Here is a 22,236-nt window from a genome sequence, read left to right as displayed (position 1 = left end):
CCAACTCAATGGAGATGAGTCTGAGCAAACTCCAGGAGATGGTGAAGAACAGGGGAAGCCTGGAGTGCTGCAGACCATGGAATCACAAAGAGTCAGACACAACTGAGCAACAAAAAGCACTTTCAAAGAGAACTCAGTCTCAAAGAGTGTGACCCCAGTCAAATTACCTCTGTAAATGAAGCCCCACACTTACACAGTAGAAATGTCTAGCATAGGACAGCATGGGAAGTTATAGTACTCATATTGCCCAGAGTAAGAGCACAGATGCTGGAGTCATCTTAGATTTGAACTCTACCTCTGTCACTTACCATCTGTCCACATTAGGCAAGTTACTTAAATTCTCTGTGCCTCAGTTTCCATATCTGTAGAATGGATATAGCCATAATAATATCTATCTTGTAAAGTTGTGGTATGAAATTAGACAATGCATAGAAAGCACTTGTCACAGGAACTAGCACATAGTAAGTACTGTTATCATTTTGCCTTCAGCACTTTCACACTGAGCCCTGGCCTTAGAATCCTTCTGAACAGTCTTCTAAGCATCTATTATCATTTAGCTGTCACTGAGATAAAATAAAATCTGCTATCCTAGTCTAAAACCTAGGTCTATCATTTATAACTAGTTTTTTTTTGCACACTACATTACACTACTACTCATTTTAAAATGATTAGTCTTTAAAAAGACTTTTAAAAAAATCCGAAGATACATGGTCAGATAGCCAAGATTAAACTTCAGTCACATATGCCTCAATCCTTCAACAAGCTCTTGACTTTAACTAAGAATCCCTAGAGAAGAAAATCCCTGGAAACAAGAAGCATTTATCAAATGTCTACAGGGAGAAACCTATGGGAGGGAAAACAAAAAACAAAACAAACAGTCCAAGATTACTACTTTGAAGAAGCAACAGATGGGAATGTCTACAGTCTGCCTGAGAAAAGAAGATATGATATAGATTGCCACTTCCTCCTTGATGTACCTATGGCACCTACTCCACTGACACAGCATCTGTGTCACAAATTTGTACTTATCACTCTCCACCCAGCTAGTCTGTGACCTCCTTGAAGGCAGTTATCACACATTATCCATCATATGATCAAGCATAGCATAGTACCTGGAACAATTAAACAAAAAGTTTGATGAATTGATAAATGAACACAGAGAAAAACCATGAAAGACAAGGAAAGAGGGTATTAGTGTAGATCAGACTAGTTCTACAAGACAAGAGCATCTTGGGCTTGGACCTTAAATACACATAGGATTTGGAAAGACACAGGGAGAAAGGGAAGGTACTCCAGGTGGACAGGACAGCACAAAGACCTGGCAGTAATCAGAAACATGGTATACAGGATGTTAGAGCTTTAGTCATGATTTAGTTCAACAGTTCAATTCTCATAGGGATGCTGTAAACATTCAATTAAAAAAAAAAGCACATACTACTAAGGAGAGCAGTGTATTACCACTATTCAAAAATAATAATTTGTCGAACACCGTTTGGTGCCTGCTTTATGCCAGGCCCCACACCAAGTGAAGGGACTGTGACCATGAGCAAGATTGACCTGGACTCTGCTCTTGGGCAGTCAACATCTAGTGGGGAAGACCCAGAGAGTTAAAATAATGCTCGGCAGAGGTGGGCTAGAGGAGCACCTACAGGCAGGCTGAAGGAACATAAAATAGGGTCATCCAATCAGTGTAAGAGAAAGCTCCCTGGTTTTTAAAGTGTGGTTTGAGACACTCAATGGGCTCTGAGTCCCTTCAAGGACTACAAGTCTTCAAAGTGAGATTTTTTTTTTTAAATAAAGGGTTTCATGACTAAGGTTTAAAAACTACCGATCTAATCCAATCTTCTCTTTTAACAAGAATAAATCAGGGCCCAGAAGAGGTAAATGACCCACTAAAGGCAACAATAAGTTAGCTGTAGGTTGCTTTGAACTTGAGTTGGAAGCTACTCACTGATCTGCATGATATCACATCATTTTGGCAGATGAACAACTACTGGGAGCAGACACATCCAGAATTCACAGGAACTATCCAGGCAGGCATACTGGCCCCAATAGGATGTTGAAGTGCTTTTTTAGCTTAGGTCCCAAGCCAGGTCTCTGTGCCAAGATGGTGCCTCCGATTCCTTTAATGGCTGGCCCATTACCCCTTCAAGAAGGAACTCACAGGCTCCAGGAGTAAGCCAGCTTCCGGGCCTCCAAGCTGGTATCCATGCTTTATCCTCCCCAACACTCTCAAGCACCCTATGGTGTTTAGCAAGTGAAAGAACTTAGGCAGTCATCACAGCCTGTTTAATACCTAGCCTGAGCTGGCTAGACCCATAGCTCATCTCCCAAACTGCCACTGGGCTGGTCACTCCCCATGACCAGGGAGGGAATCAGCAGAATCAAGTTATTGGTAAACTAAAGGATCTGGATAGAAAAACCAATATTCTTTTAGTTAACCCCCACTCTGAACCTCTCAGGAATGAAATGCTATTTCACATATTTGTGATGGGTCCTTTGTACATTAAGAAAGGGGTAGTTTACTTTGGTAAGATGAGCCTGGCTTGAGAATGGAACCCAGGTGCTCAGCATAGCATGGTGGTGTAAAACTTAGTTCTGCACAACAGAGGCAGACCCCGGCTGAAATCTGCACTTCCCCATCATGAACTGTTGGAATCCTGGGAATGCGACTTAGCCTCTCTTGCCTCAGTCTCCTCATTTACAAAATTCAGTAAACACCAACTAATTCACAGGGTTGCTGTTAATAATAAATGAGATAATGCAGGCTTTAAACAGGAGCTGGTTTATGATAAGCGCTCAATAAACAGTGGTCTTTTCTACTAGTAGCTCTTTTCCTAAGCCCTCAGGAGAAGCAGTAAGTGAAACCTAAACTACCTTAACTACTATAGAAAGTAATAATGAAAAAGAAAAAAGGAAAGGAAAAGAATATGAATAAACTGATGGCTGCTATTCCAGACTACTTATGCTAAGGACACCTGATACTGGAAAACATAGATCAGATATCCTAAAGAAATCAGAGCATGCAGTCTTTCCAAAGAAGTGGCATCTTAGCTAGGTTATCCATTACTTTTTTATAATCTGAGCTTCACAGTAGTCTCTCTACCAAGTAGAAAGTGTTAAAGGAGAGCAACTCTGATACCACATGCTTCTTTGTAAACCTAACCTTTCATTTTTCAGCTCCAACCCATCTCCATCATAAAGACTTCAATGACTCTCAGCAGATTTGAGTGCTTGTCTCTAGTGCCCCACTGAATCTCTTACACCCTTCCATTATAAAAAGTATCTAGTATTGCAGTGGGCCATTTGCATGTCTTTTCTCTACATTATAAATTGGTAAAGATCCTGTCTTACTCATCTTTGAATTCCCAGTGCGTACATGGAAGCGGAGAAGGGAATGGCAACCCACTCCAGTACTCTTGCCTGGAAAATCCCATGGACGGAGGAGCCTGATAGGCTGCAGTCCATGGGGTCGCTAAGAGTCGGACATGACTGAGCGACTTCACTTTCACGGACTGGAGAAGGAAATGGCAACCCACTCCAGTATTCTTGCCTGGAGAATCCTAGGGACGGGGGAGCCTGGTGGGCTGCCGTCTATGGGGTCACACAGGGTCGGACACGACTGAAGTGACTTGCAGCAGCAATACATGGAAGACTCCCATAATTACAAATTAAAGGATGGATTTCACCCTCTGTTTCACTAGTTAAGGATGTTAAAAAAAAACAGCTGGGGAAGCATTAGTAGAAACTCACTCACAAACTAAGGTCAGCCAGACCATACCCCTGCCTCTCCCCCTCCTTATTTGAGCTTGAAGGGAAAACTGTTCCTGCTTCTCAGAGTTACTTTCTTAAACACACAAGGAAAAGGACAGAACCAGTACACACAGAATCTCCAGACAGCAGATTATATTATTTCTTAGTAAATGAAACAAGGAACAGAAGTTTCTGGGATGAATGCTAGTGTTTCATATAAAGTTGACTTCTAGGCACGACACTCTGGAAGTATAATTATGATACTAGAAGCACTTTGGTTTTCAAAACAATAAGGAAGATAAGCAAAAATAAAAAATATCTAACTTCAAAACTTTAAGTTCTTTTCTCCTTTGCCAAAACTTTTGCTCTTTATCTCAATGAACCCTGGTATATGTAACTGAAATCAGCTCCCCCTGCTCAAAAGAAGCCATGATTAACAAAACATGTATAATAACCTAAACACATTATTTACTTTTACAAGGCACTTTCAAATATATCTCACTGAACTACAGCCAACCATAATCACAGAAACTTAAAGCTGAAAGGAAGTCATTTCCACAACTACCCCACTTCACCAACCAAGTGGTATCCAAACACCCCTGGTCTTTAGTGACTGAAAGACATGGGTCTAAAATGGTTCTTTGAAAATCTCTCCCTGCTCTGACCACTTGTCAGTTTCTCAGTCTCCTCTCCCCACCTTAATGTTCCCAGTTAGGTAAACCAAAGCCTCCAAGTCATCCCACCACCAAACAACAGGCTTTGCTTCTCAAGTCCACTTCTACTCCCTTTCTCTGGGCCTCATCCCCAATCCCCACCCCACACTCCCCGCCCACCCAAGGTCTCTGAGAAACTGATCCCTCAGAGATCCCACTGGGTCCATCCCCGACAATCAAACCCCTTTCTCCTATTCCTCCCTGCTGTCCATACGCTGTCATGGGCAAGACCATAGGCACCCCTAGCCATGACTGTACCTTTGGCCTCAGAATCTTTTCCCTTTCCTTTCTCACCTTATCTCTCTGCTTCTCAGCGCTGTCCCTTCATTCCCTTCAAACTCAACGTCTCTTTCCTCCTAGTGATTTCCTTCAAGGACCACTGGTCACTGAATACACCCGCTGTTAAATGCCTGTTACGTAGGTAAAAGAGACATACACCCTCAACAGCTCACTCTCAAAAAACTCATAAGTCTAATAGGAAAGAGGGAAAGGGAGAAAGAGGGAGAATCACTGATTCGTTAAGACTCGACTCCTCTGAGAAGCCTTCCCTTCCCCATACTGAACTGGCCCCCTCTTCTCAGTGCCACCAATATACCTCCAATGAAAAGACTTCCTGTGCGTCTCCCACTACCATACCTTGGGTTCCTCTATGGGAGGGTCCCTAGCACTTACCCCTGAGCTTCACTCAAAGGTGATACTTTAACGTTTAAGTGAGTGAATGGATAAATTTCACTATACAATTGTTCACTCACCCATTCATTCTACCATTCGTTGACCAAAACTCTATCGAGCCCACATTATGTACAAAGTTCTAGAACGTAAAGCGCTCTTACATAGAAAATAACTCAAACCTGTAATACTAGTAGACAAACACTCTTCCCTGGTCAGCGTCCCCCGCCCCGACTCCAAACCCAGACAGTCCTTTCCCTCAGTGAAAACCCCGCTTTCCCTCACAGAAGTCTACGCCCCTCTAACTCAAACCACCTGGCAGCCCTTTAGTCCTCGCCAGGACTCTCAGCTTTTAATCCTAAATCCACCCCCACCCCTCTGGCTTCTCTCTCTGTCCTCCACCTTCACCCATGAGGTTGCTGTAAGTCTTCTACCCCATGACTGCCTCCAAGTCCCCGAGTCCTGGGTACCTCAGATTACCCTCTCCACGCACCCGCTCCCCAGTTGGCTCCTTCCCTCTAAGAATCTCGTCTCCCCTAGGACCCCTACTCCCGATACCTCCCCTCCCTTCCCTTCAGTTTCAGGTTGAGTCTTTCTTCTCCTCAACTCTCAACTCTTCTCACCTCATCCAGCTCCCGTTCCCCGGCAGCACCGGCTCCAACCTCCACCTCCACCACTGCCGCCATCTTCACAGCTCTCCCCCTCCCCGCAGGCCCCGCGCGAGCCAGCTGCTTCCGCCGCTCAACAGCTTCTAGCCAATCGGCTGTACAAGCTTCGGCAGAGGGGGCGGAGCACCAAGACTGGCAGAGACCCGAAGGCAACTAAGAGACCGTCTGCGGGCTACACACTTAGAGGTTAAGGAGGGGTGGATTCCGTGTACTTCTAAGCTTCGGCGGCGGAGGAGGGATCTTGGGAAATGAGAAATTAGCCTTGTATTATTTTCAGTACAAATATGTTACCAATTTTCCCCTGTGTAGAACCAAAGAGAAGGGCCCCTAAGCTGTCTACTTTGCGACGCTCCCTCAATGGGCAACTCGAGTGAAGCGTGGAGACTAAGGACTACATTTCCCAGAATGCATAGAAATTGACCCGGAAGTTTAAAGTCAGCTTTCTCCGGGAGACTTGCAATGCGTGAAATATACGTAAACCACTCGAATGTATTTTTCTGTTTATAGCACGTGTCTTCTTACCTTGGTGGGAGTCATTTTCCGGAAACAGCGGCTTCTTGAGGCCCCAGAACCTGTTCCCGGGCTTCGGGAGGCGGAAGAGTGGTGCTTCGGGTCAGAAGGCGGAGGTTAGAGGGCCAAATTGGCGGGAGAAAGTTTTTTCTTTTTTTTGGTCCAAGATCTAAGGCAGCGGTGGCACTTCGAGGTCCATTATCCCGGGTGAGGGTCATTAGGGTTTTCGATGGGGAGGGGAATGGACAAAAGGGAGGAAGGGTGGCCATAAAGGAAGTGGACAGAACAGCGCAGTCCGAGAAGCGGTGGAAGTAGCGGCTTAGGCTCAGGAATCTGAGAGCTGAAGAGTCTTGCGGCCCCCCAAACTGCTTCTTAGGGTCTCACGCCTCCGGATCCGCTTCACACGTCTTCCAATTCTTTACTGTGCCCACACACTGCGTCCCCAGCTTCTACCTTTACTCCCGTTCTGTACATCTTATTCACTATGCTGCACCCCAGCTTACAGTTTTCCTATCTCATTTCCAGCACCCTGTTTTTTTTGTACATTATACATCTGAACCCTACACCTCGCAAGCCTGTGGTCCTTGCTTACACTTCACCCCGCCCCCCGGAGGTCCCGGCTGAATCTACAGCATAGATAGGGCTAGGATGTCTTGTGGGCTCACATTATTAGATTGACCGTCAACTTCATTTGGGACCCATCTACATTTATTTAAAATTGGAATTATATTATGTGAAACTGGGTACAAAGAATATTATAAACACCGTATACTCACCACCCCCAATTGACGATTGACATCATAATCTATTTGTATACTCATTTTTTAAGAAAGATAATATGAAACAGAAGTGGAATTTGTCTGTGTCCTTTACTATCAGATTCATTATCCTTTCATTCTCCCTAGAAGCAAGTCCTATAATTAGCTGTGTATTCTCCCAGTCTGTTGAAAAAAAAAAAAGTGTGTATTCAGTGGCCAGTACAAGTATTGTTTCATTTCCTTTTGTAAAAAACATAAATGCTATTTTTCTATGTATAGTTATATTTTTTATAACTTATTCTTTCACTCTATTTTGGGAGAGGCAGTCTATCCATGTTTACATATATTTACGTCTAATTTATTCCTTTTAACTGTTATACAGTATTTCATATGATATAGAACATTTCATTCATTCATTCCTCAACTAGTGGACATTAGAGTTTTATGCTTTTTGCTATTAGAAACATTACATGTATCTTTTTGTGCACATGAGCTAGAGCTGCACTGTTTAAGTAAACCAGGACACGTGGCTATTCTTGAAATGTAGCTCGACAGAATTAAGATGTGCTGGAAGTGTTTATGAGAGAGCCCATTTCCCCATTTTATTGCCACTCCTTCATATTGTAGACTTTTCTATTTTTTCCAGTCTTAGAGGAACAGGTGTTTGGCACTTTCCTTATTATCAGTGAGGCTGAGCACTTTTTTATATGGGGTATTGGTCATTCAGATTTTATCTTTTGTGAATTGTATGTTTATATCGTCTCCCCAGTTTTATATTGGACTGCTTGCCCTTTTCTTGCCGATTTGTAGTATTTAAAATTTAAAAACAATAGCAGTTTGTGGCCCATTCTTGGTTGATGAGTTTGTTGTGTTTGCCAGAAACTTCTGCACAATTCTGATTGAATTATATTGACTTAAGAAGTACTCTTTGCAATCGCTATTTATTTATGCCTACTGTGTTCCAACATTTCTCTGAAGTGTGGGAGATGATGAGCATGACAAAAATCCATATCCTCAAAGAGCTCACTGCTCAGTGCGGGTACACACAGGATAAATAAGCTGGTGCCAAAAAACAAGAACAGCAGCGTATGAAGGGCAGTGATGCCAGAAAGCACTTAATCCTGGAAGAACAAGCAATTTGACAGGTAGTGGTCTTCATAAAAACTACTGTATATGTCTTATTCACAACTCTGTAACCTAGTCCAATGTCTGGTAACTGCTAGACACCCCCCTCCTCAAAATATTATCTAAATAAAATATCTAAGATTGACAGCTTCAGGGTCCCCCAGCCTGGAGTGTAGTGTTGGGACTGGTTCAGTCAGGCGTGTATATTAGTTATGAGAGATGGAGTTTTTCCATCAAATCACAGGTGTATAATGGGAGTTTCTCCAAAACAGAAACCCTTTCTATGTAATTTATTTTTCTGTCTCCAGTATCTAGCAGAGAGTAAGAAAAATTGTTGAATATTCAGTGCATTCCTATAATGAGGATAATCAGCTTTAGTTAATCTAAAGGCCTGGGAGGTGACTCAGGACTCACCCTGACCTCTTCTTTGTTTGAAGCCTTGGTACCATCTTGAATGTAACCCGTGACCTTTAGAATGGTATTCAGTAGACTTTGGTTACTGCTGTCACAGCAGCTACCGCACTCTAAGCATGCCATGATGGCTGACCATTTGGAGCCTAATTTTTATGGTCATTCATTCAGCGGACACTGGTTAATCTGAAACTATGTTTCTCCCTCTTAATGAGGATACAGAAATAAATCAAACATGAAGCGTGTCTTCCAAGAGCTTACAGTTGGCCAAGGGACAAAATACATATGCACATCATTGTAATATAGAATTGAGAGGAGGGCGCTATCACTTTGAGTGCTGAGCAGAGTGGAGGTGACATTTGGCCATCAAATATGCATTAGATTTGTCAGCGAAAGAAGGAAAGAGCATTCCAAGCAAAGACAATGGCATGAATAAAGTCTCAGAGGTGGGAAAAAGGGTTTTTGGTGGGAAGGACACAAGACCATTATGACACGAGTATATCGAGGTCATGGACTCATTTCAGGGACAACGTGAGTGAAAGGGCAGGTAAATATTTGAAGAGAGATCCCATCTCAAGACATTCCGACAACTTTAAAACACCTCTCTTTGCCCAAGGAATTGTTGAAGTTAGGTGATGCATGAGAGTTCATTATACTAATATGTGTGTGTGTGTGTTTTCACATATATTTAAATTTTCCCATAAAAAGTTTAGCAAAAGGCAAAATACAAATCCCCACATGAACTTTTAAGATTAAATAAATAATTACAGTAAAACATCCCCTGCTGAAAGGAATAGTAGGAGGTAAACTAGGAAATGGACAGATCTATGTTGTAGATGCTTTGAAGGGTCAAACTGAATTAAAGTTTATTTAGTCCTACCATATAGCAAGGGATTTGCATATGTCAGCAAGCCCTTGAAGATCTCTAGTAGAGAAGTAACTTAATCTAAGAAAATTCGTTTTATGGGAAGGAAAAAAAACAAGAACCTTGTATCCCTTACTTAGTGAAATGTTTGCTGCACCTCTTTACTATGTGCTCAGTAGAATCTAGGGTTATAAAGATGGACAGTTTAAGGCATAGTTCATGCCTTGAGGGCTCACCTTCATATAAATCCAACATCTCCATTTTTTTTATATATATATATAAAATACATACAGTATAATAATTCTATTTATAACATATATATATGTTTTGTACTTGCTGTTCTATTGCATTCCAGTTGTTTTACTTTTGTTGGAATTTCATCAGCGACTCTAGATCTGCTCCCTGATCACCACCCCACCAGCCCCATCATGGTCATCAGAAATAGTGACTGAGGTACTGATGTAAATAACTCCTGTTACTAGAAAAACATTCAAGGCTTGTTTATTTTCCTTTTGTCCTCTTCTTCAGGAGTAACATGATTTTTCCTTCTCTTCTGGAAGCTGATGTGACCAAAATACATACACCAAAGTGGTGACAGAAGAAATCTCAGGAGAAAGCATTTTGCCTTGTGCTTAGGACAGCTGCTGGGCCCACCATGGCTCCAGTAAAGATTAGCCACGTAGTTTCATTTTCCTCTCAGGTATGTTAATTAGCAGGCATGGTTTTTTCTTGGTGACTGAAAAGAGTGAAAGAAAAAAAAGGAGACTTAGCTCCACGTACAGGAAACTCCCAATTCGACAGAAGAGCCATTGTCCCTTCTTTAGGAGTTCAGAGTCAAAGGCAGGGAATGCAGCTCTTTCCTTCAGGTTGCTCTCAGAGCAACGCAGGATACATAAAAGCAGGCCTCAAAGGTAAAGAAGGAAGCAACCATAGGATTCCACCCTTCTCTGGAGGGAGCTGGCAAAGCTATAGGCCCAGAGTCTATACCAGGGTCCCCAGAAGGGCAATTTAGTCACACTGTCATTGAGATCAGGCTAGGGCACTCAAGGTCATCCCTGACCTGTAAGGATAACACCACTGCCATCAAAGGGGGTCTCAGTATCCCTCCTATGAACCCACTTCCAGGAAATCGCAGTTAGTGCTAGATGCTGGGCCCTGTCCTCTGCTGTCATCTTTCTATCCATTTCCCGCTCGTCCCCACACTTCCCCTTCTGTTACTCTAGTCTTTCTTAAGGAGTGCCACTGGTGTTTTGCATAGAAGTCTTTGTTTTTATAGCAATATCCTATGCCTTGCAAGATGTCTAGCATCCATGGCCTCCAGACCATAGTGACAACAATGCTTCCTAGTCACTATGACAGTCAAAAATATCCCCACATTTCAGAAAGCCCCTTAGAGAATCTTTAAGAGCTACTATGTCAACTCCAAAGTGAAATAAAATAAAAATTACCGTTATCTTTCTTACCTACATGGTCAGCCTAAATTGTTTTCTTCATGGACTCAGCCTTATGAAATGCTAGAGGACATTCAGTTCAGTTCAGTTCAGTCGCTCAGTTGTGTCCGACTCTTTGCGACCCCATGAATCACAGCACGCCAGGCCTCCCTGTCCATTACCAACTCCCGGAGTTCACACAAACTCGCCTCCATCGAGTCGGTGATGCCATCCAGCCATCTCATTCTCTGTCGTCCCATTCTCCTTCTGCTCCCAATCCCTCCCAGCATCAAGGTCTTTTCCAGTGAGTCAACTCTTCGCATGAGGTGGCCAAAGTATTGGAGTTTCAGCTTCAGCATCAGTCCTTCCAATGAACACCCAAGACTGATCTCCTTTAGAATGGACTGGTTGGATCTCCTTGCAGTCCAAGGGACTCTCAAGAGTCTTCTCCAACACCACAATTCAAAAGCATCAATTCTTCGGTGATCAGCTTTCTTCACAGTCCAACTCTCACATCCATACATGACCACTGGAAAAACCATAGGCCACTTGACTAGACGGACCTTTGTTGACGAAGTAACGTCTTTTTTTTTTAATATACTATCTAGGTTGGTCCTAACTTTCCTCCCAAGGAGTAAGCGTCTTAATTTCATGGCTGCAATCAGCATCCGCAGTGATTTTGAAGCCCGAAAAAATAAAGTCTGACACTGTTTCCACTGTTTCCCCATCTATTTCCCATGAAGTGGTGGGACCAGATGCCATGATCTTTGTTTTCTGAATGTTGAGCTTCAAGCCAACTTTTTCACTCTCCTCTTTCACTTTCATCAAGAGGCTTTTTAATACCTCTTCACTTTCTGCCATAGGGGTGGTGTCATCTGCATATCTGAGGTTATTGATATTTCTCCCGGCAATCTTCACTCCAGCTTGTGCTTCTTCCAGCCCAGGGTTTCTCATGATGTACTCTGCATATAAGTTAAATAAGCAGGGTGACAATATACAGCCTTGATGTACACCTTTTCCTATTTGGAACCAGTCTGTTGTTCCATGACCAGTTCTGACTGTTGCTTCCTGACCTGCATACAGGTTTCTCAAGAGGCAGGTCAGGTGGTCTGGTATTCCCATCTCTTGAAGAATTTTCCACGGTTTGTTGTGATCCACACAGTCAAAGGCTTTGGCATAGTCAGTGAAGCAGAAATAGATGTTTTTCTGGAACTCTCTTGCTTTTTTCATGATCCAGCGGATGTTGGCAATTTGATCTCTGGTTTCTCTGCCTTTTCTAAAACCAGCTTGAACATCTGGAAGTTCACGGTTCACATATTGCTGAAGCGTGGCAGCTTGAACATCTGGAAGTTCACGGTTCACATATTGCTGAAGCGTGGCTTGGAGAATTTTGAGCATGACTTTACTAGCGTGTGAGATGAGTGCAATTGTGCAGTAGAGGACATTAGCTCTCTTCTAATATTGTGATTTTCAAGCTGTACTCCTAGAAACCCCCTTCTGGAAGTTGAAGGGAAAGGCCACAAGTATGTCTCCAGGCTCCTCAACCAGTGCTTTAACCATAGCTCTACTTTTATTTTTGTAAATTTTGAAAATTATTTGATAATGATAAGTAATATTGATAATTAGTATCAAAATATTTTTGAAAATATTTATTATTGAAAAAATAAATAATCTTTAGTGTAAGATTTCAGTTAAAAGGAAGGGTTTTATTGCTAAAACAAAAAAATAAAATTGAAAACCATGAGTCTAGTCTCCCCCACCTTAACTTAGGAAGAAATTTAGATCCAGGGAAAAAAAGTAGTTTGCTCAAGGCCTTTCCACCAAAAAACACCTGATTTGGGTCAGAACTGAGAATTTTTATCTCAGTTTTAATATTGTTGTCTTTGAACAAATTACTTTAACCATCAGTTGTAAACTTAGAATAAAAACTTTGTGTTTCTTATCTCATAGGGTTACTTTGAAGATACATGTCTGTGAAAGCACCTTATAAATGAAATGAAACAGTCATCCCTCCATATGGATGGGTTCCACATCCCCAGATTCAGCCAACCACAGATCAAAAATATGCTGGGGAAGAAATATTCCAGAAAGTTGCAAAAAGCAAAACATGAATTTACCACATATTGGCAACTATTTACATAGTGTTTATATTGTATTTATAACTATTTACATAGCATTTACATTGTATTAGGTATTATAAGTAATCTAGAGATGAGTAAATGACACGGAAAGATATACATACATATCCATTTTATATAAGAGACTTGAGCATCCACTGATTTTTATATCCAGGGGAGTTCTGGAACCAATCCCCTGTGGATGCCTAGGAAAGACTGTAGTATTATGTGGTGGTTAAGAATTCTGAATTCAGACACCTAGGAGTTCCAACTTTGGTTGGTTATTTGGTCTTGTAGCCTTGGGTAAGCTTCTGAACTTAAGCGTCTGTTTGTTCATCTTGTAACTAAGAAGCAATGATAGTAACCACCTAAAGTTGTTATGAGGAGGATTAAATGAGGTAGTGGAAACCAAAGAAGAGATAAGCGATGTCAAATCCCTTGGTACATGAGAGATGGACTCCTGTCTAAAGCCTTTTCCATTAGGATCCTGGAAAGGTTTAAGAGTGTAGAGATCCCTCATTCATGGACATCCTTTTTTCCTTTGATGAGGTTCCTCATTTTCTCCTCCTTTCTCTGACTTAGGATCCCAAATATCCAGTGGAGAATTTGCTGAACCCAGACAGTCAGAGGGGACCGTGGCTCAACTGTCCTCAGGACAAGAGCGGGCAGCTGAAAGTGGAGCTGCAGCTGGAGAGGGCAGTGCCCATTGGCTACATCGATGTGGGTGAGTGAGTTCTCCAAGGCCTGGGAACCTCTGTGGGGAGCACAGGAGTACCATTCCCTCCCAGGGCTGCAGCAGTGTGTTCGAATGCAGTCTCGCTGAACAGCCTTCCTGGAACAAGCCCTACCTGGCGGGAAGGGGATATGTGGCCCTTGCCCCTGGGGCAGGCATTTGATATTGCTGAACCCTCTGAATGCCATTTCCTTAGTTACACAGCATACCTGCCTTGCTTTGATCTGAGAGGTCTCGCTGAAGCCTTAGGACATTAACAAACCTAAGTGCCAACAAATAGAACTTGTATATGCCTCTAAATATCAGTGGTATATAGTGATTGTCCAGTGATGAAGACTGTACTTCCACCGCAAAGAGCTTTGATCCCTGGTCAGGGAACTAAGATCCTACAAGCGGCACAGCATGGCCGGAAAAAAGGTAAAATTTAATTTAAAATTAAAAAATATATATATAAGGGGACTTCCCTGATGGTCCAGTGGTTAAGACTCTGCTCTTCGCACTTCCATTGCAGGAGGCATGGGTTTGATCCCTGGTAGGGGAACTAAAATCCCATGTGCTATCCAGTGCCATCAGAAAATTAAAAACGGAAAACTTAAAATACAGTTAAAAGTAAATATCAGTGTCAGGAGGATGCTTGGGGATGAACTGTGCCGGTTCATGCAGGAAGGCTCCTTAGGAGTTTTGGGTTGAGAAGGCTGGTCTTAGAATTCTCTAGAAATAGAGAATTGACAAAGACCATCTGTCTCAGCTCTGTCAGGACAGAGAGACGTCAGGCTCCCTAGCAAGGATTTTAGAGAGAGACAGAGTTTAGCCCACCAGAACCAGAGGTCAGGGAAACTGCGAGTCTCTTGGGTCAGGGGAAAGTTTCTGGCCAGGAGGAACACAGTGAGCCTTTATTTAACGGGCTGAGGTCTCGTCCCACTTCAGTTACTGGCTCACTGTGTTGCTTGACCTCTCCGGGCCTCCCCTGAGCTCTAGAATGGAGGAATGTTCTCTGCCCACCGATCCCCTTGTGGGCAGTCAGGGGAGCCCGTCATCCCACCTTCACTTTCTCGCAACCTTCTGTCCCAGGTAACTGTGGTTGTGCTTTCCTGCAAATTGACGTGGGTCGTTCCTCCTGGTCGCTGGACAGACCTTTCGTCACCCTGCTCCCTGCAACCATGCTGATGTCCCTGGCTGATTCAAAGCAGGGAAAAAACCGCTCAGGGGTCCGCATGTTTAAAGATGGTAAGGAGAGGGAGTTCCCTGGTGGTCTGGTGGTTAAGACTCTGTGCTCCCAACGCAGGAAGCCTAGGTTCAAGCCCTAGTCAGGGAACTAGATCCATGTTGTAACTAAAAGATTCTGTGAGCCAAATAAATAAATATTAAAAAAAAAAAGATGGTGAAGAGGGCAAAAGCAGAAATGAGAGACTGAGAGAGACAGTGGTAATGAAAAAGAGAGACGCTGGACTCTAGAGGGCTCTACCAGCTGGAAGGAGTGTATTGTGGGAGGGAGCCTAAGCAGGGGCTCACTTACATCTGTGGAGGGGACAGGGTAATGAGCGAACCACTACGTGGTTTGAGTTCTCTGTGATGGCAGTGCCTGATAGCCAGAGATACTTATGAGCTATGATTTCTATTTACACATAACATGTGATTCAGTGAAGCCAGATATAGAACCCACGTTTGTGATTAGAGTGTTTGTCTAAACGTGTGTAGGGCTTCCCCGGTGGCTCAGTGGTAAAGAATCTGCCTGCCAAGCAGGAGATGCGGGTTGGATCCCTGGGTTGGGAAGATCCCCTGGAGGTGGAAATGGTAACCCACTCTAGTATTCTTCTTGCCTTGGAAACCCCATGGACAGAGGAGCCTGGCAGGCTATAGTCCATGGGGTCACCAAAGAGTCGGACACAACTTAGTGACTAAACAACAACAAATAAACGTGTTGTGGGTGTAGGAAAAATATTTCTGTAAGTGCAAAAGGCTGTGTGATGGTTCTGGTTATGTTGTATACAGTGTTTCCTGAGTCCTCCTCACTGCACATCTCAGGTTCACTGGGCACTGCACAAGAAATACATGGTCTGATTCCTGGCCTCCAGGGACTGCAGTCTAGGAAGGACTCATCCATCTGTGTCTGAATTGGAGGCATGTGTAATGTCGTGAAGGAGACGTGACCTGGGATATGAGGTGGGATAGGAGATGAGGTACTCTTAGATCTGGGAATGGAAGATGAGAAGGGCTGGGAGTACTGGTCTGTGACCCAGTGAGCAAGTATGTAGAGCAGGTAGTGCCTTGAGGGAGACTGAGGTCTCATGGTCCAGGAAGGGTAGCTGTAGCTCAGCTGATCCACTGGGCAAGTGGTCACCCCAGACTCCAGCCCTCCAGATACCCCCTGTTAAGACAAGACAGTGGTAAGGTCTGTGGAGAGGTATAGTCCGAGGATATAGTCACACTGGGAACAGCGTGGCACCGGGACAGAGCGGCGATGGTGGGAAGGCAAGGCGCTGGGTCTGAGAGGGCCCTGACTGGCCTGCATGGTGCTGCCAGACCTGAGCACCCAAGCCTGGGGCAGGAAAGGCCTCCATTCTCCCTTAGGGTGGAATTCGCTCTCTAGTCCCAGTCCTTTCTTTCCTCTCCTCAGTACTGACCTTCTCTCGCTTTCTCCCAACCATTCATGCATTTCATTTCTCCCTCGTTTTCTTCTGGTTTTCTCCTTGAGGTGATTTCCTGGCCCCAGCCTCAGGTGAGTCATGGGATCGACTTCGCCTGACCTGCTCCCAGCCCTTCACACGTCATCAGCCCTTTGGCCTGGCCTTCCTGCGGGTGTGTTCCTCTCTGGACTCCTTAGACGACCCTGTGGAGGGTCCCTCGGTCCCTGTGAGCTCGAGGCTGAGCCAGGTATGTACCATGGGGAACTTAGCATGTCCCAGCCTTTTCTGTTTCTAGGTAGGAAGCTGCTGCTTGATTTAGGGATGGATACAAAAGAGATCAATCCTGGGTGTTCATTGGAAGGACTGATGCTAAAGCTGAAACTCCAATACTTTGGCTACCTCATGCGGCGAGTTGACTCACTGGAAAAGACTGATGCTGGGAAGGATTGGGGGCGGGAGGAGAAGGGGACAGCAGAGAATGAGATGGCTGGATAGCATCACCAACTCGATGGACATGAGTTTGAGTGAACTCCGGGAGTTGGTGATGGACAGGGAGGCCTGGCGTGCTGTGATTCATGGGGTCGCAAAGAGTGGGACACGACTGAGCGACTGAACTGAACTGCACACACACACATATTCATTCAAATATGAATATAAGGTCTTCCCTGATGGTCCAGTGGTTAAGAATCTGCCTTCCAGTGAAGGGCATGCAGGTTTGATCCCTCATGGAGAACTAAGATCCCACATGCACTGCAATGAAGACCCAGCACAACCAAAAATAAAAGAAATTAATTAGAAACAAAAACCAGGGCGTCCCAGTGGCTCACTGGTAAAGAATCCACCTGCCAGTGCAGGAGACACAGGTCTGATCCCTGGCCTGGGAAGATTTCCACATGCCAACTAAGCCCATGCACAGCGACTACTGAGCCTGTGCTCTAAAGCCTGGAAGCTGCAACTACTGAGCCTACATGTCGTGACTACTGAAGCCCACACACCCTAGAGCCCATGCTCCACAGCAAGAGAAGCCACTGCCATGAGAAGCCCACCTGCTGCAACTGAAGAGTAGCCCCTGCTCTGTGCAACTAGAGAAAAGCCCTCATAGCAATGAAGACCCAGCACAGCCAATAAATAATAAGTAAATAATTATTTAAAAAACCAAATAGTAACATAAATGGGCTTGTGGCCCTTTCTCACAAATAGGCATGAACACCTTTCCTTCAGTCTCACACACAGATGGTCCAAGCGAGTGAGCCTTTGGTACAGTGTGCACGAAGCTGTTGGACCATTTGTTCTATTGTTATTCAGTTGCTGAGTCATGTCTGACTCCTTGCGAACCCCAAGGACCACAGCACACCAGGCTTCCCTGTCCTTCACTATCTCCTGGAGCTTGCTCACACCCATGTCCATTCTGTTGGTGATGCCATCCAACCATCTCATCCTCTGTCCTTCCCTTCTTCCTCCTGCCTTCACTCTTTCCCAGCATCAGGGTCTTTTCCAATGAGTCAGCTCTTAACATCAGGTGGCCAAAGTATTGGAGCTTCAGCTTCAGCATCAGTCCTCCAATGAATATTCAGTGTCGATTTCCTTTAGAATTGACTGGTTGGATCTCCTTGCATTCCAAGGGATTCTCAAGAGTCTTCTCCAACACCACAATTCAAAAGCATCAACTCTTTGGCACTCAGCCTTCTTAGTGGTCCAACTCTCACATCCGTACATGACTACTGGGAAAAGTTTTCTAGTTATTTTTTCTTCTAAGGCTGATCTGACTCCTCCTGCTTTCTTACCACTCATGTTTCCATTTATCTTCCGAAGCCAATACCCTCCACCATAATTCACTCACAAATACGAAGATGTAATCACACAAGGCTAGAGCCAGAGAGTTCTAAAGATAAAAAAATAGTTAGAGATCATCAAGCCACAACCCCATCATTTTATATCTCAGATAGGGAAATGTATATGTTTTAATTCACACAGTTAGAGCAGAGTAGGAACTGGAAGGAAGCCAGGTCTCCTGCCATTACATCACAGTGCTTCCTGTGCACACAGTACATTTTTTAGAAGCTTCATTTGGTAAATCCAAAAGAATTTTGATTCCCAGGAGTGAACCTCACAGGTGTTGCTCCTGTTGAGGTTACTAGAAAAAAAACAAGAGACCACACTTTGGGAAGAGAAGATGGAGTTGGAGTGGAGAGAGTGGGAGAGAGGCTTTTGTCACACAGCCTTGGCAGAGGCCCAGAGTGCTGAGGCAAGGTACAGCCTGAGATTTATTCTTCCCCTGTGGGAAGGGCTGAAATGCAAAAGGATCAATGGAAGCAGTTCTCTGTGTTCTGCCAGGTTCCAACACTGTCCCTGTAGGTTCTGCAGCTCTGTGGCCTGGCTATTCAATAAAGTGGGAGCTCTGGGAGATTAGGGACTTGTTTGTCTTGTTCCACCAGGCATTCTTGGCAGCTAGGACGATGCCTGGAACAAAGTAGACTTTCTAGTATAAATGTTAATTATATAAATAACCTTTCAGAGGGGAGTGGTAGATAGGATCACCGTAAAATTTATCATCCAATCTGAGATACTTCAAGAGCCAAGAAGAGTGCTATTAGTTACACTTAAGATGACAGACATAAAGCAGGGTGTCCCAGGCAAACTAGGACATTTGGTATCCTTAATGATAGGCTAAATAAATGCTTCCTAGAGTCTTTTCCATTCTGGCTAGATATCTAAATTACTCTGTACCTTTAGGGCCATGGGGAGATTAAGCAGGAGGCAGTCAGGAACTCAGAGTCATGTCAGACAGACATTGAACAGCAAGCGCAGAATGACACACATTGCAGGCCCTCTCTGATACCACAGGGAGAGGAGATCTGGAAATATTTCTATAAGAGCAGGTTCATACATGGAAACAAATGGATAGCACTCAGTTTTACAATTTAAGATGTCTCAAAAGCCATAGACTTTTTTCTAATATGTCATTCTAATGGTATATTATCGTGAAAGCGCTATGTAAAGGCTTATAACCCTGTGAGGTAAGGTCTTTCATGATCATTGATTTTCCAGTTAGGAAACAGAAGCACAGAGAAATGTAATGGGTGTCCCAGGTCACTGCCAAACAAGTCCTGGACTGGATTGGAACCCAGGCCACTAGACTCCACTTAGCCTGTGCTTCGAAGCTCAGTTTCTGATAACATGCATGCGTGCTCAGTCACTGCAGTCCTATCCAACTCTGCAACTCTATAGACTGTAGCCTTCCCAGGCTCCTCTGTCCATGGGATTCTTCAGGCAAGAATACTGGAGGGGGTTGCTGTGCCCTCCTCCAGGGGATCTTCCCGACCCAGGGATCGAACCCACGTCTCTTTATGTCTCCTGCATTGGTCAGGTGGGTGCTTTACCACTAGTGCCACCTGGAAAGCCTTCGGTTCCTGATACTTAGTCTCATTTATAGTTAAAATTAGAAAACCATCTCTACATACCCATCTAGTAACCCTTCCTATTAGTATTCATTCTGAAATTTATGAGACAAGATTAAAAAAAATACCTGTAAAATTAAATATTTTAAAATTAATGTTAAGTCCAAGATGAGATTGTAATGGTATATTAGAAAATTGTGAACATGGATAAAAATGCTACTTCTCAAACTTGTAGAATGAGGTCAAAATCATGCTTTACAAGAAAGACATATGTATGTATAATTCCCTACAAGAAAGAAAGACATTTTACCTTTAAAAGAATTTGTGAGGGAATTCCCCAGCAGTCTAGTGGTTAGAACATGGAGCTTTCACTGCCAAGGGTCCGTTTCAGTCCCTGGTTGGAGAACTAAGATTCCACATGCTATGCAGTGAGGCCAAAATAATAATATTAAATAAAAGAATCTATGATAGAAGAAGGAGAGCTTAAAATTAAAAGAAATTTTTTTTTAATTTAAGGGAAAAAAGGAAATTTGGAAAAAGATAAAAAGGAAAAAGCCACAGATGAATTGACACACATAAATTGAATTTTGATAAATTAAGAAACTGTAGCATACCACATGAATAAAATCTATGTAGAAGAAGCCAAAAGGTTTGTTTATACAATGCCTGTTGATAGTTATAGTGTCTGATGCTAGAAGGAGACATGGGATATCTATATACACATCTTTTTATAGATAGCTAGAAGTGGTGGCTAAAACTAGTAGGTTTTTAGTTGCAAGGGAACAAAATTGTTCACAAAATAAATCTACTGGAATTTAAACATTTAAAAGAGAAAAATGACTGAAATATCCCCAAATAGTTCAAAATAGAACTATTTTTAAATATAAAGAAATACCTATGTATGTATAATTTGTTTCTCTCACATGGTATATAGAGATGAGTGATTTGAGTTTTGTACCTACATGAATCAATTTTATATGTGTTCGATTTATATATGTACAAATTTTAAAAAATATGTGTTGTTGTTCAGTCACTAAGTTGTGTCTGACTCTTTGTGACCCCATGAACTGTAGCATGCCAGGCCTCACTGTCCTTCATCAGCTCCTGGAGTTTGCTCAAACTCATGTCCACTGAGTTGTGTATATATGTATATGCATGCGTGCATGCTAAGTTGCTTCAATCGTGTCATGCTTTTTGCAATCCTATGGACTGTAGCCCACCAGGCTCCTCTGTCTGTGGTGTATGTATATGCTGTACTGTGCTTAGTCGCTCAGTCATGTCCAACTCTTTGCGACCCCATGGACTGTAGTCCACCAGGCTCCTCTGTCCATGGCAATTCTCCAGGCAAAATTACTAGAGTGGGTTGCCATATCCTCCAGGGGATCAAGTGCCATGTACAAGTTATAGCAAATACACTCCCTCACTGAAGCCCTGAGTCTGGTAGTGTCCCTGGCATTATGTGACAGTGCCCTCTGGTGGTGAATGTGTGTACTTCACATTTCTCCATTTTCTTCTCCTCAGGGCTCTTCTGATGCTCAGGAGTCTGGTTCCAGCCCCTGGCTAGCTAATCCTTCCATCCGGAGGACATTCTTCCCTGATCCCCAGACGTACGTAACTGCCAGAGTGAGGTCTCTTGGCCGCTTCTCAGTTCTTTCTCCTGGAGGAGACTACTAGATCACTCACAGACACACAGGACCTGTCTGGGTTCTCTGTTACTTCCACACTCTAGGCCTCACCCCATATTTATATACCAGACCTAGATTTCTTGTTTAGATGCTGCTGACCTGGGTGAACAAATTGCAATCTCTGTTCTGAATGAAGCCAAGTACTCCCTGTGTCCCTGCAGGACCGCCAAGGAAATCTCAGAGCTCAGGAATATCCTAAAGCAACTGCAGCCGGGGACTCTGGGGCGTTCAGCCTGCATGGTGCTTTCAGCTGCCCACAGGGCACCTCCAGCCCGTGTGGCAAACCCTAAAACCAACCATGCAGAACCAGATCCCAGTCATCAGGACAGCACAGGTGAGGCCCCATGACCTACCTTCGGCTCCTTACTTCCCAGCACCCTCCTTCCTCCCTGAATGCATCGTTGCTACACAAGGATGGCTCACAAACAGGACTTCAAATGGAAGAAAAGATGGTGGTCAGTGTCCTGTTCCCAGAAGAAAAATCAAATATTGTATATAATTGAAAGAACTCTGGCCCAGGAACCAAAAGTCCTTATCTCTTTGGGCTTCACATCTTTTCTCTTCAAAGTGAAGGAATTAAACCAAATAGTATTTAGGCCTCCTGCAGTTTTAATGTTCTGTGAGTGAGTATGGGAGGACAATTAAGTCAAGGTGGCGGTATATGGAGCTTATTAGAGACACGAAGCAGGGGAGTAATGTGGTTTCATCACAGAGAGAGAAAGGATTAAACATTTTGGAGTTCCTACTTTGCACCAGACACTGCTAGGCACTTTT

At 43.6% G+C, this 22,236-nt stretch overlaps 2 protein-coding genes across 9 annotated transcripts in view; one reads left to right on the top strand and one right to left on the bottom strand.

Annotated features, from left to right (window-relative positions):
* RNF121 (ring finger protein 121) overlaps positions 1-5,873 on the bottom strand; it is a 76,707-nt gene extending 70,834 nt beyond the window's left edge. The window contains exons 1-2 of one of the 3 annotated variants that reach the window (XM_055423579.2): positions 5,759-5,840; positions 4,761-4,876 (exon numbers count right to left, since the gene is read on the bottom strand). Coding sequence is in view for 2 of the 3 variants with exons in the window: in XM_055423578.2 (XP_055279553.1) it covers positions 5,759-5,821 (63 nt within the window). In the remaining variant the exon portion in view is untranslated. Of the gene's footprint in view, positions 1-4,760; positions 4,877-5,758 lie in introns of all 3 variants that reach the window. The other 2 variants (XM_055423578.2, XM_055423580.2) reach the window with 2 other exon arrangements.
* Positions 5,874-6,252: 379 nt separating this feature from the next.
* XNDC1N (XRCC1 N-terminal domain containing 1, N-terminal like) overlaps positions 6,253-22,236 on the top strand; it is a 40,521-nt gene continuing 24,537 nt past the window's right edge. The window contains exons 1-8 of one of the 6 annotated variants that reach the window (XM_088843154.1): positions 6,253-6,429; positions 8,050-8,216; positions 10,001-10,172; positions 13,602-13,743; positions 14,824-14,979; positions 16,448-16,626; positions 21,299-21,384; positions 21,624-21,796. In XM_088843154.1, coding sequence (XP_088699280.1) covers positions 10,128-10,172; positions 13,602-13,743; positions 14,824-14,979; positions 16,448-16,626; positions 21,299-21,384; positions 21,624-21,796 — 781 coding nt within the window. In that variant the 5' untranslated portion in view covers positions 6,253-6,429; positions 8,050-8,216; positions 10,001-10,127. Of the gene's footprint in view, positions 6,521-8,049; positions 8,217-9,542; positions 10,173-13,601; positions 13,744-14,823; positions 14,980-16,447; positions 16,627-21,298; positions 21,385-21,623; positions 21,797-22,236 lie in introns of those variants that run through there. The other 5 variants (XM_088843152.1, XM_088843155.1, XM_088843153.1 and 2 more) reach the window with 5 other exon arrangements.

Source organism: Moschus berezovskii, chromosome 14 (genome assembly GCF_049115385.1).
Source record: "Moschus berezovskii isolate FMDL1 chromosome 14, NW_MosBer_1.0, whole genome shotgun sequence".
NCBI classification, from domain to species: Eukaryota; Metazoa; Chordata; class Mammalia; order Artiodactyla; family Moschidae; genus Moschus; species Moschus berezovskii.
Note: the sequence above shows the minus strand (reverse complement) of the source record. Positions and strands in the feature narration are given on the sequence as shown.